Here is a 15,954-nt window from a genome sequence, read left to right on the forward strand (position 1 = left end):
CCAGGTCACTCCGTAGGGACACTCACAGCAAATAAAGTCAGTAAGGAGGGAACATGCGGGCCTGGGCTAGGCCGGCAGGGGAAATGCTAGCAGAACAGTGCTGCCTGTTTTTGTCTTTCCATGACCCCATCCGGTCAGGGGCTTCTCCCCCTCCCAACACCGACCGGCAGTGTCTGTCATGACCCTTCTTCCCAACTTCCATGGAAAAGCACAAGCATCTGTCCCGAAAACAGGCCAGGGCGCAGGCCCAAGTCCCAGAATAGGGACAACTGCAGGTGTGAGGAATTTAAGTAAAAAGGCAGGATGCACACCTGGGCGGTACCACCAGCCCTGGGGAGGTTGGAATGAGACGGGACGGTGGGAAGGTGGGGGGAGTGCACAGGCCTGGCAGGAGGGACCTCGGAGAGGGGAGGGGCAGTGGGAGCCCCTATGGGGCGGGGAGAGGGCAGGGGGCGTGGCGGACAGGGGGCTGTGGGACCTGACCGACCTACAGTCGGCAGGGATTGGGGCTGGGTAGGCCCTGAGGGCCCTGAGCCACCCTGGGCTCGCTGTCCCGAAGATTCCCAACGCGATCTAACTGGGCACAAATAAATGGACACGCAGGCGGCTTCCAAAAGAGGCGAAACCGTTTATCAAGTCGGCGCCGGCGCAGTATCTACAGTATCTACAGTATCTACACGTATCTACACCGCCTGCAGGCGGGGCTCTCGGGTTGTCTACACTGCAACTGCCGGCCGGGCCGCAGGCGACGCGGTCTCGGGGAGAACAATAAATATCACTTCCTTCCGCCTCCGATCGGGCGCTTTGGCACTGGCGGGCGGGGACCCCCTTGGCCCTCGGGGCCGGGGAAGGACCCGCGATGGCTCCAGGGACTGGGGAACCGGATACTTCGATAGCCCAAGGGGCTGGGGGGTGGCAAGGGGGCCCCCATGGCTTCGAGGCTGGGGAAGGGGAGACCCGCGGTAGCCCCTGGGGCTGGGGGAACGTATTCCTTGCTGGCCCTTGGGGCAGGGTGGCCGGGCCCCGCGAACCTCGGGGCTGTGCAGGGCCGGGGCGGGAGCGGGGCGGGAGCGCGGCGGGGCCCGCGTTATCTGGGGCAGTAGTCGTAGGAGCCGGGCGGCGCGGCTCCGGCCGACGAGTACATGTTGGCGGCCGCGGCGGCTGCGGCAGCGGCGGCGGCGGCGGCAGCGGCGGCTGGACTCACGGGGTGGTGGTGGTGGTGCGGATGCGCGTGCGGGTGGTAGCCGTGGCCGCGCAGGCCGGGCAGCGGGTAGGGCGCCGGCCGGCTCTTGGCCCCGAGATAGTGGTCGTAGGCGGCGGCCGGATACTTGTAGGGGTGGTGGTGCAGCGGCTCCGATGCGCCGGGCGCCTCCAGGCGCAGCTCGGGGTGCGGGGGACTGGGCCGGCCTCCGGGCGCGCCGGGCAGTGGGACTAAGCCGCCGGCGCCGCCGGCCCCGGGCAGCGAGGGGCTTAGCACTCGGGCCAGCAGCTGCGGAGGGTGCGCCGGGTCCCCGAGCACTGCCGGCCCGCCCGCGTCGCGCTCGAATTCTCGCCGGGCCTCAGCCGCGTCTGCGGAGAGGGCCGAGGCGTGAGCGAGGCCCTGGCGGGGAGAAGGCGCTTGGCCGCCCTCGGTGTTCCCCGACCAGTCGGTGCCAGCGTGCCCGAGACCCCAAGTCGCCGGCGCCCCGAGCCCTCCCCGGGGCCCGCGCCCCTCTGCGGGCGGCGGCGGCGGGCGGGGCGCAACCGTCGGGCCAGGCGGGCGAGTGCGCGCTTGCCCGCCGCCGCGGCCGTTGTGCAACCGGCGCGAAAGCCTGGAGCGCCCCGGGGGCGCAGGCGAGGTCGGGCGAGGCCGCCGGCCCGGGGTAGAGAGCGCACAGAGCCGGGACCCGGATCCCACGACCCCGGCCCTACCTTTCTCCGTGCCGCTGGGCTGCGTCGGGGAAGCCACGGGGTTCCGCGAGCGCGCGAAGGCGCTCATGAGCGGCAGCGCGCCGGGCCGGTGGTTCCGGGGCCTGCGGGCGGGAGGCGGATCAGGGCGGCGCCTGCGCCAGGCGCCCGGCGCTCACTCTCTCGGGGGGAGGACACTCACCAGTCCTCAGGGTCACAGTCCCGGAAGCCTTTGGCGAAGGGATTGCTGGCAATCTTGAGCTGCGTGATCTGCAGGGAGGTGGGTGTGAGCAAGCCGCTGGAGCCCTGCAGCCTGGGCCACCCGACCTCGGCGGAGGATAGGGGAGTGTTAGGAGAAGCGCACCAAGGGCCTTTCTGCTGCCCCGACAAGAACCAGTCCATGTCTGCCCCTCCTCTACGGAGCTGGTGCTCCCTCCTGCAGGGGGGCGGGGGTCTGAGGAACCTCCTCTCCCACTAGAAACCCCTCTCTGGTGTCCCCCAAGTGGATGAGGATGGAGGCCCTATGCCCCCTGCTGGGACGGGAATGTGGTCACCACCCCCCACGTGCAGTGGGGTGGGGGGTGGGGAACAGAGCGGGTTCCCTAGGAATCTGGGTAAACCTCAGATCAGGCCCCTGATGGGGAGTTTCCGGAATGGTTCGGAAAACAAACTTTCAGGACGAAGTGACAGTTGCCGCTGGAGAGGTCAAGCTGATAGGAGGCAGGGCCAGCCAGCCTCGAGAGGGAGGGGGCTGCCTGAGTCCCTTGGGAGTGGGGCTCCAGTTGGGTTGGGCTCCACTGGGACCGCAGCCTGCAGGTCTAAGCGGACCCACTGTCCCCAAACGGCAACTGAAAATTACACCCGCTTTTCCAGAGGCGTTGAATCTGCTCAGGTCCTCCCCACAGGCCCTCACCCGATGGTTCTGGTAGGCGGTGACCGCGGTGAATCGTGTCTCCTCGAACACAAAGGTTTTGAAGTTCTCCTCAGCATATTTCTCGCTATCTTTGCGCGGGTCCACGTAGACCACGTGGAAGCGGGGCTGGTATCTGTGCATGGAATTCAGAATAATCTGGAAGACAAGGTGGGGAATCAGCTCCAGCGGTGGGGCTGGGCTGAGGATCTGGGGTGGGAGCCAGGAAACGGGCTGAGGTCTGAGTTGGCAATTAGTTTCCTGGATAAGTTGGGCAAAACCCTTAATTCCAATATGAGGCTGGGTCACTGGGCCAAGAAGAGGCTGTGACCCATTGGCAACTGCCAGGAATGAGCTCCAAGTGGCAAAAGATCTGGGTTTAGGTTCTCTTTCCTTAGGTGCCTGCCCAGCGACCTCGCTGGCCTGGACTCCATAAAGCCTCTTTCTCCAGCCCCCTTGCAGGGCCCCATCTTTTCCATTAAAAAAGCTTCCCACATAAAATCAGGAGTGGGGTGAGAGAAGGAGGGTGACCCCTCTCCCAGGGCCCAGGCCCACTAGGCTGTGCGACCCCTGACCAGAGGCCGCTCTCCTCATCGGCACGCCAGCGCTGCCCAAGCTCTGCTTCAGCCTCTGGCCTCGCAGGGACTCTAAAGGGCCTCCTCGGGGACAGCCCAGAGCCGCCTGGGGACAGCCGGGGGCCTGGGGATTCTACAGGCCTCTTAGGGACAGGCGGGTGCCTCGGGACTCGAGGCCTTGGGGGACACCAGGAGCCTGGGGAGGCGGTCGCTCACATGGCCGTTGTCGTCCAGTAGGTTGTTGGTCAGCTTGAGCTTGTCGAAGGACACGATTTGCTTCATCCACTGCGCGCCCTTGGCAGGTGAGTCGGGGTGGTAGTGCACGCGGCCTGGTGTGGCAGGGTCGGCCTTCCCCGCCACCAGCCAGGAGGAGCTGTGGAAGGCGTACCTGGAGCGGCACGGGGTGGGGTCGTGCACGTGGAGGTGAACCCAGAGGGCCTTGACCCGTGTGCTGGGCGAACCCTAAAAGTGCCTCTGAGAAGTTTCCCCACCTGTGAGATTGAACCCTCTGCTGCCACACGTGCTGGGAGCTTTTCCGAGGGGGACTATGGACTAAACAGAGAACTCCCACCCACCCCAACACTCAAAACAATCAAGGAACTGGACACCCCGTGGGGCACCGAGGGGGAGGCTGGGCTCCTGCCATCTCATTTCGCTGGATGCGGGTCCTCCCGCTCCGGTGCCGCTGCGCTGGGAGCCCACACTTGGCCTTGCCGGGCCTCAGGCACAGGGCAGTGCGCGTTCTCTTTATTAATTGCTGTTAATTGTCCGGGCAGCTGAGGCCCGCCCTGCATAATCTCTCGTGGCCACCCCACCTTTCCGGCGCAGCTCCAGGACCCAGAGTTCCCTGGGGATGGGGGAAGGGGACTAGGCGCTCAGGCCGGCCTCCTGGGAGAGGGAGACTTGAAGAAGTCCGGAGCTGAGTACTTGGCTGACCACCCTAGGGCCACACCAGCCCAGGGGAGCAAGAGCTGTCTGGAGCCTGCGGCTCCAGAGGCGGGTTCTGAGAGCGCATGGAGTGGGGTTGTGGGTCTGGGGTCAGATAGGAGTGGAGGAGGGAGCGGGTTGATCGGGCAGCATCGCAGGTGCCTAAAGAGTTTCATGGTGCAGACGACCCTTGGAGTTGGGTCACCAGGCGGAGACCCGCCACTTTCCAGGATGCCCTCCCAGGTCCCTCACGCTTACAACCGCTCGCTCACCGGTAGCGCTTATCGTCCACCGGCACGAAGTCCATGAGCAGCATATAGTCGGCCATGGGATCCATGCCGAAGAGCTTCACTTGGAAGGTGGGGAACATCCGCCTGGGGGTGATGAGGCCTCGGGTCACCCTAGCTGGTGGAAGGCAGCCCCCCTTGACCTGCCCGGGGCTGGCAGCCCCTCTGCTCAGCCCCTCCCTCCAGCCTCTGGGGGCTGCTGTGTCGTCCCAGCCCTTGGGCTCCATCTCTCCTGGCTTAGCTGCTCTAATCTGGGCAGGCCCCTACTCAACCGGGAGTTTGGCGCAGCAGGGGAGCCTCCTGGGCCGTTCCTGGACACAGAAATGGCCGGCCCAGCGCTGGAGCCCCCACCTTCGGCAACCTTGGCCTACATAAACCCGGCCTCGCCCTTGCTGACTTTTTGGCCTCTTGGTCCCAGCTTCGGCCGGCAGCAGGGTGCCTAACATGCGCCCTTAGCAGAGCCTCCCCAGCTTGATCGAAGCAGCTCCCGGCTCCAACAAAGTGAAACCGGGTAGTCCCGTGTGAGTTCAAGGCGTCCCTGCTGCCCTTTTAGCTGGGTCTTCGGCTGTTACCCAATCCCCTCAGTGAGGCCAAGGCTCAGAGCCCTCCCTCCCCTGACTCTCAGGGCCCCACTCTATCATGGCCCCATGGTAGAGTCTCCCCACCTTCCTCAGCGCACAGGCAAGCTTCCGCTCCCCTTAAGACACATAACCCCAAGACGCAGCTACCCAGAGTGGACTCAGCTTGTGTCTTTCCTGTTCCTCAAATCTCCCCCGCTTTGGACCCTGGCTCAGTGAGCGATCAGGGCTCTTGAAAGGACATTCTGCAGTGCCTGGACGGCTGTAGGCCGTGGGCTGCCCCCACATGATGGCGCAGCAGTAGTGGCCGTGGGGCCCTTCAGGACAACACAAGGATTGGCCGTCACTTGCCCTCCCCTCTGCCTCCCCTCACAAGCAGCTCCCTGCAGGCGGTGGGCAGAAGACAGATGCCAGGAGCCAGCCTCCCCCACCCGAAGCCTCTGCAGGCTGGAGGGTGCTGCGGGACGTGGGCTCCCGGGTGAAGCCCAGCGCCGACAAGGCCCTTGCGGGGCTGGCCTGAGCCAGAGGCTGGGCTGCCGCTGTCCTCAGGAGGGCCTGTGTGCCTGGGGACAGCAAGGAGGGCCTGGAAAAAAAACCACAGAGCTGGAGCGGAGCACAGGCCCAGGTTCCTCAGGAAGGACGCCGGCAGCAGGGAAACAGAAACCACGAGAAGGCTTTGCAAACAGGCCCTGAGCTCCCCTTGGCTGTTCGGACTCGGAGCTGGTGTGTACATTAGACACAGCCCGGCACCCGCCTTTGTCTACTGGTCAAATCGGGTGCATCTGCAAAACTTGTTCCCCTTGTCTCTTGGTCTTTAAAACAAATACAGGCCGGTTGGGAGGTGACGGGCCGCTGGCTACAGAGCCAGGCCCCACAGCTATGGGGATCTAGGTTGAAGGAAACTGGGTAGCAACTTCCACGGAACAGTGCACGCTGTTTTTAAGGGTAATCCTCTCCTGAAAGTGTCCAGAGAGTTGCCCGGCTGCCGCTCTTTATCTTGCCCGCATAGACTGAACTCCAGAACCGAACCAGAGTTTTCTTGAGGTGGGATTTACTAGGAGTCGGCCGGGCGGCGAGGCCCCCTGGACGCCGCTGCCTGCCCCCAGCCGGGTGCGCTCCAAGCCGGGCCGGTTTCTGGGCGGCGCGGCGTCCTGGGGCTGCGGGGCGTGCGGGCGAGTCCCGCGGGGCTCCTCGCCGTTCCCGTGCGGCCCGCGCCGTCTCCTCCCGCCCCGGCGGAGGATAGGTGTTAGGAGGGGAGCGCCGGGCGGCCGTCGCCGGAGCCGGGACGGCGGACAGCGAAGGAGGCAGCGGGGCCCAGAGGGGCCCGCAGGTGGCCGGGCCGCGCCCCCGACCCGGCTTTCGGCCCAGCTCGCGCGGATCAGGCGGAGGCCCGCAGCCCTGGCGGCAGCACGTGGGGAGGGTCGCGGCGTGGGGAGGGGCGCCCTGACCTGCCGGCCTTGGTGACGATCATCTCGGTGCCCAGCTGGTTGAACTCGTCCCACAGCGCCTTCATCTCTAGCTGCACGCTCACACCGGCCACCTTCGCGTTCTTCTTCACCGGCGCCTTGGCTGCGGCCGCGCAGCTGGCCCCGGGGCCCTCGGGCTCGGCGGCGGCGCTGGTGGCGGCCCCGGCGGCCGGCGCAAACGGGTAGGCGTGCGGCGGCGGTGGGCCCGGGGCGCCGGGGGCGGTGGCGGCGCACGGGTCGTAGCGCGGCGGCGGCGGCGGCGGCGGGGGCTCGCGCGGGCCGTACGGGTCGGCGCCGGGCGACGCGGCGCCCGGGAAGCCCCCCGCGGCCCCCAGGCTGCTCAGGCTGCTGGCCGTGAAGGCTGCAACGTCGCAGAAGTGCGAGAGCTGCGTGAGCCACGGGCTGGACACGGCGGAGATCATGACCCGCGGGCCGCCGCCGCCGCCGCCGCCGCCGCCCCCGCCACCGAGCTGAGCGCTGCCCCGCGCCGCGGGCCGAGTGGCGGGCGCCGCGCTGCGTGCGCCCCGGGCCGCGCAGCCCCACACCGCAGGCCGGCCCCGAGGAGGCGCCCCGCCCCGCCCCGCCCCGCCCCGCGCCCCCCCACCCCCGCGCCGAGACAATGGACTCGCTCCCTCCCCTGGCCCTCGCCCCTCCCCCGCCCCTTCCCCCTCCCCGGCCCCCAGCCCGCCCGCCGCGGCTCGCTCGGCCCGGGGCCCCCCGACCGCCCGGACCGGCTCACCGGTGCGCCGGGCCCGTCGGCCGGCCCTCGCTCTGCCGCCCGCCCGCGTGCGTTTCTCCTCTCTCTCTCCCAGACGTTCTTTTCCTAATTTGTTATTTTACCTTTGTCGTCGTCATTTGAATTTTCCCTCCCGATCATCTTTCTTTCTTCCCCTATCTCTGTAGTTTCTCTTTATTTGTTTTACTTTCCGCCTCTTCCCCTTTTCCTCCATCCTCGCCTTCCTTTTCACTTTATTTTTAATCATTCTTTGTCTTTCTTTTAGTCGGCGCCTTTCCTCTTATGTTTGTATGTCCTTTGTTTTTTATGTTTTTCTTTTTTTAAAAAAATAAAAACTAAAGTCTTTCCTTTTTTTCTTTTTTATGACTTCACTTTCTGTCTTAAATTTTCCCTTCGTTTTCTCTCTTCTCTTTCGCTCTTGCTTTTTATTGCCTTTTCGTGTCTTTCTGTTTCTCCCCTACCTTCTTTGGGTTTTTTGTGTTTTCTCCCCTTTGCTCAATTTCGTCTCCACGGCTTCCTCGAGGCTTTCTCTCCTTCTGTGAAACTCTCCCGCTCTCTCCTCTCTTACTAACTTTCCTACCCCCTCTCCAAGCTCACGGCCACCTCTGCTCTCCTTCCCAGCCTCACTCGCCCTCTTCCGGGCCTGTGTATACCTGAGTGCCCATCTCCAAGCTGGGCCCCCAGGCTGGTGAGGGGACAGGCTTTGGGCGGGATGCCGGCTCTTCCTCTCTGCCCCAGAATCGCAGCCAGAAGCCTGGAGCCCACCCTACCAAGAGCTGCCTCCACCTACTTTGCACCCGGGCCCCACAGCAGCTGAGGCAGGGGGTCTGGCGGGCGGGCCAGTGTAGACACGGCCTGGAGGCTCACCTTCCATGTCCCTGGTGACGGTGCTGAAGTGCATCCCTGCCGGGGATCCTGGCAGCCAGCGAAGCTTCACCCGGTCGGAGGACCCTGAGCCCTGGTGGGCGGTGCGCTCCGCCGCCTCGGCTGCAACCAGAGAGGCGATGCTGAACGCACTGGCTCGGGGAGACAGCGGGCTCCGCGCGTCCATAGGCGCCCGGCGGCCTGGCCGGCGCCGCCTCCGACTGCGTGTGCCCAGCCGCACCGCGCCCAACCCAGCCCACGGAGTCCGGGGGCGGGGGCCTGTGGTGCCACTCACAGCCAGGGGCCCCTGGCCCAGAGGATTATGGCGTCATGGGCCCCCCACTTGGGGCTGGTAGCAGCCGAGGGGCCCAGACGGGTGGAGCACCCTGGAAGTGCAGGGCCTTCTTGCTTTCCAAGCTCCCTGCCCCCTTCCTCCGTTCCCAGGGACCTCCATGACCAACGCCCCTTGAACATCCCGTTGCTCCTGCCAAGGCACGGCCTTCCTCTGTGCAGCGAAGCCACCGTCAGCTTCTACAGCCCCCCGAGGAGAGGTGTCTATGCCAGCAGCACCCAGCCCTAGCCCGAGGTGGCAGGGCACCCATGAAGCACCGAGTGGCTGCCGGGGCCCAGCCCTGCCCCTGCCCTTGGCCCCTCCCGCCTCCACCTCCTCCCTGGCTGCCCCTGCACCTGGGTGAGGAGAGGGCAGCTTGGGCTCTCGCACCGGCCACTGGCAGGAGCCCCAGGGCCGCAGCGTCCTCTGTTCCTCGGCGCAGCAGGACAGGACTCAGCCCAGTAAATGCCCAACAGCCCCCTGAAGTTGGCTCACTATCGTCGCTGGAGACCCCAGCGGAGGGACGCTGCCCAGGCTGCGCAGCCCGGGAGCCCGAGCGTCACGCGCACTTGCGCGCACCGCCCGCCTCTGGCCAGGACGCTTATACATCCGGAGGGTGGGCAGTGCCCGCTCCTCCGACCTCCCTGCTCACCGGCCGGGCGCAGGGAGGGCTGGGGGCGGGGCCTGGCTAGCCGAGGGAGCCGAGGACATGTTGGAGAACTTCAGGCCCCTGGGTCGTATGCTGCCCCCCGGCACCCAGCAGCCAGCCTGCCTGCCGGGAGAAGCTCTATGGCCCGACCAGGCTGGGCAGAGTGAGGCCGAGGCCCGCCGCTCAGCCTGGTTTCTAGGCCCAGGCATCCCAGACGCCAAGGCCTGACTTGGCCTGTGCCTTTCCCCACCTACTGTCTCCAGGGTCTCCTCTAACCAGTTCAGCGCACCCATGGCTTTCCTGTACAGGGCCTCTCCAGCTGGGTGTCAACCATGGAGCCTCTGTGCCTTGCTGGAGCCCCCCTGGTGCTGGTGGTCAGGGCCACGGTTTGCAAGGCCTCTCTGTATACAACCTCATTGCAGCCTTCGCTTGTGCATGCTCAGGATGGGAGTGGGAGGCAGGCAACCTCTCCCAGGGTTTTTAGGATCTCAGGACCTCAGACCCTGGGCTGGAGAGGATGCTGGCTGGGAACTGGGAAGGCCCAGTAACGGGCTGGGGAGCTGGGCGCCAGTGGGGAGGCTGGCCCTGGGCCTGAGGTCCAGGAACGCATGTGAGTCCAGGGCCGCAGTGGGTGAGTATACGAATAGTGCTGCCTGTCTGGGATGTGGTGTGTGTCGCTGCCTGTATGGGGTGCCTCATGTCCTGCCCCCCACAACCCCTGCCGCCTGCAGCTGGAGCTTTGTGGGCCATGTCAGAAAAGGGAAGCTGTCCTCAGTGCATTTTTCTTGCCCTGAGTAGTCATTCTGGGCCATGACAGTGACAATGACTTGTGTCTCTCAGTGCTCTCAGTGTCCCTGGACCGACCAGGTACAGGTCCAGTGAGGAGTGCTGTGTGGGGATGGACCAGCTGGTTCCAGGCCCCTTTCCCTCCTCTCTGAGCAGGACCAGCCATTGCCCCCAGGAGCTGCTCCTGCTGGAAGGACAGTCCCGCTGGAGGCGGGTGGTAGGGATGCTGGTGGCCGCAGATTTGGTAGTGTTGCAGGAGACGTGCCTGTGTTGGCAGTCTGCACCCAGAGAGGCCTGGGCCGGTCGGTGGGGGCATGGGGGTGGGGCTCCTGCATGTGCCCCAGCCTGAGGGTATGCCCAAGATTGTGTCCTGTGCACATCTGCACACATCTCAGGGCAGTGGCCAGATGTGGGGCCTGTGGGTGAGGCCAACATTGAGGAGGGAGAAGTGAAAGTGAAAAACCCTGGGGCCTCCTGGAGACTCTGGGTCAGCCCCTCAAGGATCGGTCCAGAGGTCCCCAGACCTCTGTGCCTGAGGTTTGTAGAGAGGAGCAGAGCCCCTCCAGCCCCGCATTAACCCCTTCGTGCCTGAGCAGGACCTGCAGGCAGGCAGGGGCGGCCAGCGTGCCACAGCAGAGAAGAGGCCGTCAGGGTGGAGGAAACCCTGGTCAACCAGAAGGGCGACGGGAAGAGGTGAGGGGCCCCACCCAGCCCGCTCCCTCGGCCGACCCTACCCCACCGGCTGCCTATACTGACTCGCTCGATTTCGGACCCCCGGACCCCGTTGCTCAGCGCTGGGACCCTCCGGGAGCCCTCGGCTAAAGGGGCCCGGAAGCCCTCGAAGCGCCAGTCCGTCCAAGCCCCCAGCCGGAGCCGCCGCCTCCACTGCCTCCATCGCCCAGCAGGATAGGGCTCCTCCGACCCTCCCTCCCGCCTAGGGCGCCGCCCCGCCACCCCGCCACCCGCCCGCACTCCTCTTCACCTGCCGCCACCCCACCCGTCGTGCCCTCCCGCAGCCCGGAGGGAGCGCGCCCGTCGGATGGCCCTAGCCCGGCACACGCGGGTTCCGCACGCGAACGCAGCGCCTCAGCACGGCCCGCGGCCAGTGTTCCTCCCTCCCTCACCTGGCCCGGCCGCGGTTCCCTTCCTCCTCGCTCCCCCTGCCGGCCGCACCTCCACAGCCGCGCGATAGGAGGCCTGACTGGGAGCTCCCTTGCGTGGATCAGGAAGGTGAGGCGCGGCTAGGGGTCGCAGGGTCTGATTCCTCAGGGCTCGATGCAAGGCTAGGGCCTGGGCTGAGACGTCTGCTCCTCAGCATGCAATGCGCAGCGAAGACAAGACCCCCATTTCTCCCAGCGCAGGGGGCGAGATGGGAGCTATGATACCATTTTACAGGCCGGAAAACCGAAGCTTGGCTTCCACTTGGGTCGGGTAGGTAAGGAGTGGGGAGCAGAGGCTTCGCTGAGTGCAGGAGGCTGAAGGGACGGATGCGACCGAGGACACGCGGCGGCTTTTGCTGTCTGGGCTGCACCTCAGCCCTGCCCCAAGGGAGTCCAGTGTGCTGAGACTCGCCCCCCACCCCAGTCTTCCTAGTTGTGGGTGAAGCAAGCCCTAATTCCAGAAGTTTTTTTCCCTAGCGCAGGTAGGCTGCCTCTGGAGAATTGTGGCCGCCCATCTGTCTGCCCAGTTCCGCCTCCCCTGGGCGCACGTGGCTCCCTCAGGGGAGCCTTCAGACAGGCAACCTCACTCCCACCCAGCAGGACCCCCTTCTCCACTTCCTATCCATGAAGGCACAGCACCTCCCCACTGCTCAGAATTCTGAGCACCGCTGGGTTGCCGCGCACCCTCCTTCACCCCCCGTGCGTCCCTGGTGGGCAGACAGTATACCAGGATCTTTGGGCTAGGCTGGGTTTCCCAGGCAAGTTGCGCCCCCAGCATTGGTCCCAGGCTGCTTGGGGCAAATATACACACAGAAGGGACCGGCCGGATGTTCGAGGTGCACGGGGGACTCCTCCTCTAGGCCTCAAGAGTATGGAGAGAGCAGAATCGGGCTCCCCCGCGCACCGTGCAAAGGGAAGCGCTGAGGAGCCGGGCTTTACTTGACCCTGCTAATTCGTTTCAGGATGGACCGCCTGGAATTGCTTACAGCGCCTGCTTGGACGCGGCCTCGGGGTCTCGGGGAAGGCCCGCCGCCAGGATCTGCCCTCACCGTCCTCCCTCCCGCCATCAGCCGCTCAGCCCCGGGCCCCAGAGAAGGGCGGGCGGCTGGGGGCCCAAACCTCGCCGGAACCCGGACAGGCCCGCGAGCCCAGGAGCTCTGCCCTCTCCTCCCCGATCCACTCCCACCTCTTGACTCCCAGCCCTGGGGGGCGGGCGCCAACACAGCAGCCTCGGGCGCTCCCCAGTCGTCCCTCCATCCCACGAAAGTGCTTGGCCCACAGCACCGGCGAACGCGACATTACGGGCGACCCTTGTGGCCGTGGACGAACCGAGACCCCGAGCCTGGGAGGCGGGCGGGCGGGTGAGGCCGCGTGCCGGGGCTGCCCGCGGGGCGCTGAGTTGTGGCCTCTGTCCCTTCGTCGGATCCCAGCCACCAAGCCGGGAGAAGAACGACGGGCGGGGGCGGCGGAGGAGGAGCGGGAGCGGGAGCCGGCACGGGAGCGAGCGGGGATCTGCATCAAAGCCGGGGTCGGACATTAGGTTCTGCATGCGGAGGCGTTGGCGGGAGTTTTGTCTGCCTTCTTGCATAGGCAGTGGGTTTGCAGCCTCTGGGGCGGGTGCTGAGTTAGAACTGGGGGCTGGGGACTCCTGGAGTGGAGGGGCCCAAGCCAGAGCCAGAACAGGGGCCAGGTCCGCCTCCAGGGAGGGCTGGAGACAGAAGCGGTTTCCTTCGCTGCCTGCCAGGGCGGGGCGCGTTTGGGTCCACCGCGGGATCTCCTGTGCCACCGCAGACACTGCCTGCGATGAGGAAGGAGGCCGTTCCTGTTACCCAGCCTGGGGTCTCCATGGGGGTCCTCCCCAACCTGTGGCTCAGGTGGTCCCACTGCTCCTTGACCTTGCCCTCCCTGGACCCCTCTCCTCCCTGGCACCCGCCTCCTGACATGGAAGTCCTCACCAAGCCCACCCCCACGTGTTCTCCTTGGTGTTGGGCTTTTACTCAAACTGTCAGGGTGGTGGGTACTCTGGCTGGTTCCAAGCTCTGGGGGGTGTGCCAGACAGCAGGCAGGAACCCTGCCCAGGAGCTCCAGGCCCGCAGCCAGTTCCCAGGAAGGGGCCAAGGGCTTGGAGGAGGTGTCCCTGTGAGCCTGGTCAGGACCAGGCTGACCACGTAGCTGGCAAAGGCCTGGGAGTTAGACACAGCCTGGTGTGCACACCTTGTGACTGGGAGGACACTGGACAGGATGACAGGAGGTGTGGCCCCCTCACCCGACCCAGAGCATCCCCTGGGACTCTTCCTAGGCCCCAGTGCCACCTGCTCCCTTGTCCCAGGGCAGGGTCTGACCCTCCTGAGAGTCCTAGTGCCTGGACCCTGGGGGACAAATGACTGCCGGATGGACAAAGAGAACAGCGAGACCTGAGAGAGGCAGACATGGGATGGGGTAATGGGTGGAGGGAAGACTGGACAGGGAAGCACACAGCCCTGTGACACCAGCCTCCTCTCAGCCGGGAGGGGATGGGCCAGGGTCTGCACAGCCAGCCGCATACAGCTGGCCCCCAACCTCCTGTCACCCGGCCTAGCTGTCCCCCCGCAACTATGGGTGCAGTGTTCTGGGCCAAGTTCCCAGGAGGACAGATGTGGGGAGATGATGAGAGGGATGGCTGGGCCAGATGGGTGATGGCACCCTCTGCCCCCCGACCTCGCCAGGCACCAGGACTCCCTGCAGACTGGAAGTTCCCACAACTCCAGAACAAACAAACAAACAGACAGACTGATGGACAGCCCAGCCCTGGACCCCTCTCCAATTTCTGAGGCTGTTGATTTAGCTGCCCACTTGGTGGGAGGACCCAGCCACATGGGGAGCTGGCTGTCCATCTGTCTGTCCATCTCCTGGCCACACTAGCCCCTCCATCCCAGGTGCAGCCAGGCAGAGGTGAGGCTCTGAGACCCTGGATGACCTATATGCAGGCTGGTGAGGTGGCTGGATCTCAGCCTGGGGGGCCAGCTGAGGACCCAGTCCCTGCTAGCCCCCTTCCCTTCTGTGGCCCCAGCAGGGGGAGCCACACTTGCCAGGGGAAGGGACTTGTCCCAAAAGACCCTGGAGGAGTGTGGGCTGAGGGTGAGTGGCCAGAAGATGGACACGTGCAGACAGGCCCCTCCAGTTCCTCTGGGCAGCAGGGGACCCTGACTGGACAGTAGCTCCCACTTGCTCATGTTCAAGCACCCACACCACCACGTGCACACATACTTGTGAGCACGGGCGTGAGTGTATGTGTTCACACCATGTTCATACTCAGGCACACATACATGGGAGTGTGGGCACATATGCCTACACATGTGAGCATACCAATATTGTGACCATGGGCACATGTGTCCACATGCACACACCAGACACACAGACGTGAGCATGGGCACACACAGGCACACTGCATGCAGACACACGGACTGGGCCCAGATGCCCACATGCACACTGTATGCCTGCAGACACGCAAGCATGGGCACTCTACATGTACACAGACGTGAGCACGGGCATGTATGCACCTCTGTACATACACAGACACACGTGAACGTGGGCACACACGTGCACATAGCAGACACCAACACAGACACCAGTGTGGGAGAGTGTGCACACACTGGCATGTGTAGCAGACATACATACAGGCGCACACATGTGCAGGCTTATCACTCACAGTGGCCACTGTAACCCTTCTACAATAATGACGATGCTCACGTGCGCCTTGGATTGACTTGACTTGGGCGAAGCACTGTGGAAGCTTGCTGCTGCGTGAGGAAGGAAGAATGCAATATTTCAGTCCTCTCCTGCTGGGTCATTCCTGAAGGGGATGCACTCGGATAATGGCATCCGACTGGCCAGCCTGCTTCCTTAGACATTGGTACTGGAAGAGACTCTCAAGATAAGATCGGTCTACAGAGAGCTTTCTGGGTGGAACTCCCTGGGAGGCCACTTTCCATGCTCAGACCCCAACCCTGAATCCTGCTTGGTGGTGAATGAGCCCTGGGAAGCTCTGAGAAGGAAGGCTCTGGGGACAGGGCCAGAGGCAATGAGGAATGACAACTAAGCCAGTGACCTCAGCACCTTTGTTAATGGGTCCTAACGAGGCCATGCCCCCGTAAACATTGGATATGTTGTATCTCTCTTTAAAGATGCTTAAAGCATTTAAAGTAATCAAATATATCACACTTGCAGTTTTCATTAAATGCTCAATTGATTCAAGTAGTCCGTACTGTCCACTGTGACAGCCCAGTGTGACTGCTGGGAGAGACTATGTGGAAATCCTGTCTCAGTGCAGGGGAGGACTGGCCCCACACCCTGTGCCTCTCGGTCCACTCTGCTCCCTGGCCAAGCCCCCAAGGCTGCTGGATTGTCCCTGCTAGGCCAGGACTGTGCCCAGGTGCCCAGGCTGGCATTCGAGCCTCCCTGCCCACTGCTCTGGGCAGACCCTGCTCGCATCTCCCCCTGTGCCTATAGGGGCCAGCCTGAGGCTCCTTCACTGACCTGGGGCCAAAGGCAGGTGGACTGCCCAGGCTGGGGCAGGTTCTGGGGAGTGTCCCTGATGGGCAAGGCTCTAGCATGGGAACCGCTTTGCTGAGACCTGTGGAGGATCCCCAAGCCCATGGGCAGAGGGGGACCGGGGCCTAGAGAGATTAGGAGCACAGGCAGCTTTCCCTGGTCGGGGTGGCGATGCAGGGCTGGGGGCTGCCAACCCTGTCTGGTCTCCCGCCTTCCCAGGGGAAGGAGCTAGTGAGAAGGCTGGGAATATTTCATTTCAAAGGAGAGC

General features: G+C 64.6%; 2 protein-coding genes across 4 annotated transcripts; one reads left to right on the plus strand and one right to left on the minus strand.

The window, feature by feature from the left end:
* Nucleotides 1-608: 608 nt before the first annotated feature.
* TBX1 (T-box transcription factor 1) lies at nt 609-9,124 on the minus strand. Of its 3 annotated transcripts, XM_054469235.2 has the most exons (10): nt 8,918-9,124; nt 8,234-8,353; nt 7,370-7,453; nt 6,613-6,991; nt 4,572-4,673; nt 3,589-3,760; nt 2,801-2,956; nt 2,090-2,157; nt 1,912-2,012; nt 609-1,569 (listed from the first exon to the last, which is right to left on the minus strand). In XM_054469235.2, exons 2-10 carry the CDS (start codon nt 8,265-8,267, stop codon nt 1,088-1,090), a joined length of 1,578 nt encoding a protein of 525 aa, XP_054325210.2. In that variant the 5' UTR covers nt 8,268-8,353; nt 8,918-9,124; the 3' UTR covers nt 609-1,087. The 3 variants fall into 3 exon arrangements, with proteins under 3 accessions (XP_054325210.2, XP_054325208.2, XP_054325209.2); XM_054469233.2 differs by lacking the exon at nt 8,918-9,124 and having other exon boundaries at nt 8,234-8,877; XM_054469234.2 differs by lacking the exons at nt 7,370-7,453; nt 8,918-9,124 and having other exon boundaries at nt 8,234-8,875.
* Nucleotides 9,125-9,270: 146 nt separating this feature from the next.
* Nucleotides 9,271-15,350, plus strand: LOC134739278 (uncharacterized). Its single transcript, XM_063662931.1, has 7 exons — nt 9,271-9,373; nt 9,519-9,596; nt 10,009-10,077; nt 10,593-10,689; nt 10,789-10,897; nt 11,046-11,226; nt 12,119-15,350. The coding sequence occupies exons 1-7, from the start codon at nt 9,271-9,273 to the stop codon at nt 12,694-12,696; spliced, it is 1,215 nt and encodes a 404-aa protein (XP_063519001.1). The 3' UTR covers nt 12,697-15,350.
* The last annotated feature ends 604 nt before the right edge of the window (nt 15,351-15,954 follow it).

This window comes from Pongo pygmaeus, chromosome 23 (genome assembly GCF_028885625.2).
Source record: "Pongo pygmaeus isolate AG05252 chromosome 23, NHGRI_mPonPyg2-v2.0_pri, whole genome shotgun sequence".
NCBI lineage: Eukaryota > Metazoa > Chordata > Mammalia > Primates > Hominidae > Pongo > Pongo pygmaeus.

What these genes read in the sequence shown, in the direction of transcription:
- LOC134739278 (XM_063662931.1), top strand. Translation starts at nt 9,271, where the DNA reads ATGTTGGAGAACTTCAGGCCCCTGGGTCGTATGCTGCCCCCCGGCACC. An exon ending in TGCTGGTGGTCAGGGCCACG is followed by an intron (nt 9,597 to 10,008) that starts GTTTGCAAGGCC and finishes TGCCCTGAGTAG; the next exon opens with TCATTCTGGGCCATGACAGT. An exon ending in AGTGTCCCTGGACCGACCAG is followed by an intron (nt 10,078 to 10,592) that starts GTACAGGTCCAG and finishes GTGCCTGAGCAG; the next exon opens with GACCTGCAGGCAGGCAGGGG.
- TBX1 (XM_054469233.2), bottom strand. Translation starts at nt 8,417, where the DNA reads ATGGACGCGCGGAGCCCGCTGTCTCCCCGAGCCAGTGCGTTCAGCATC. An exon ending in GACTGTGACCCTGAGGACTG is followed by an intron (nt 2,013 to 2,089) that starts GTGAGTGTCCTC and finishes TCCCGCCCGCAG; the next exon opens with GCCCCGGAACCACCGGCCCG. An exon ending in GCCCAGCGGCACGGAGAAAG is followed by an intron (nt 1,570 to 1,911) that starts GTAGGGCCGGGG and finishes CCCTCTCCGCAG; the next exon opens with ACGCGGCTGAGGCCCGGCGA.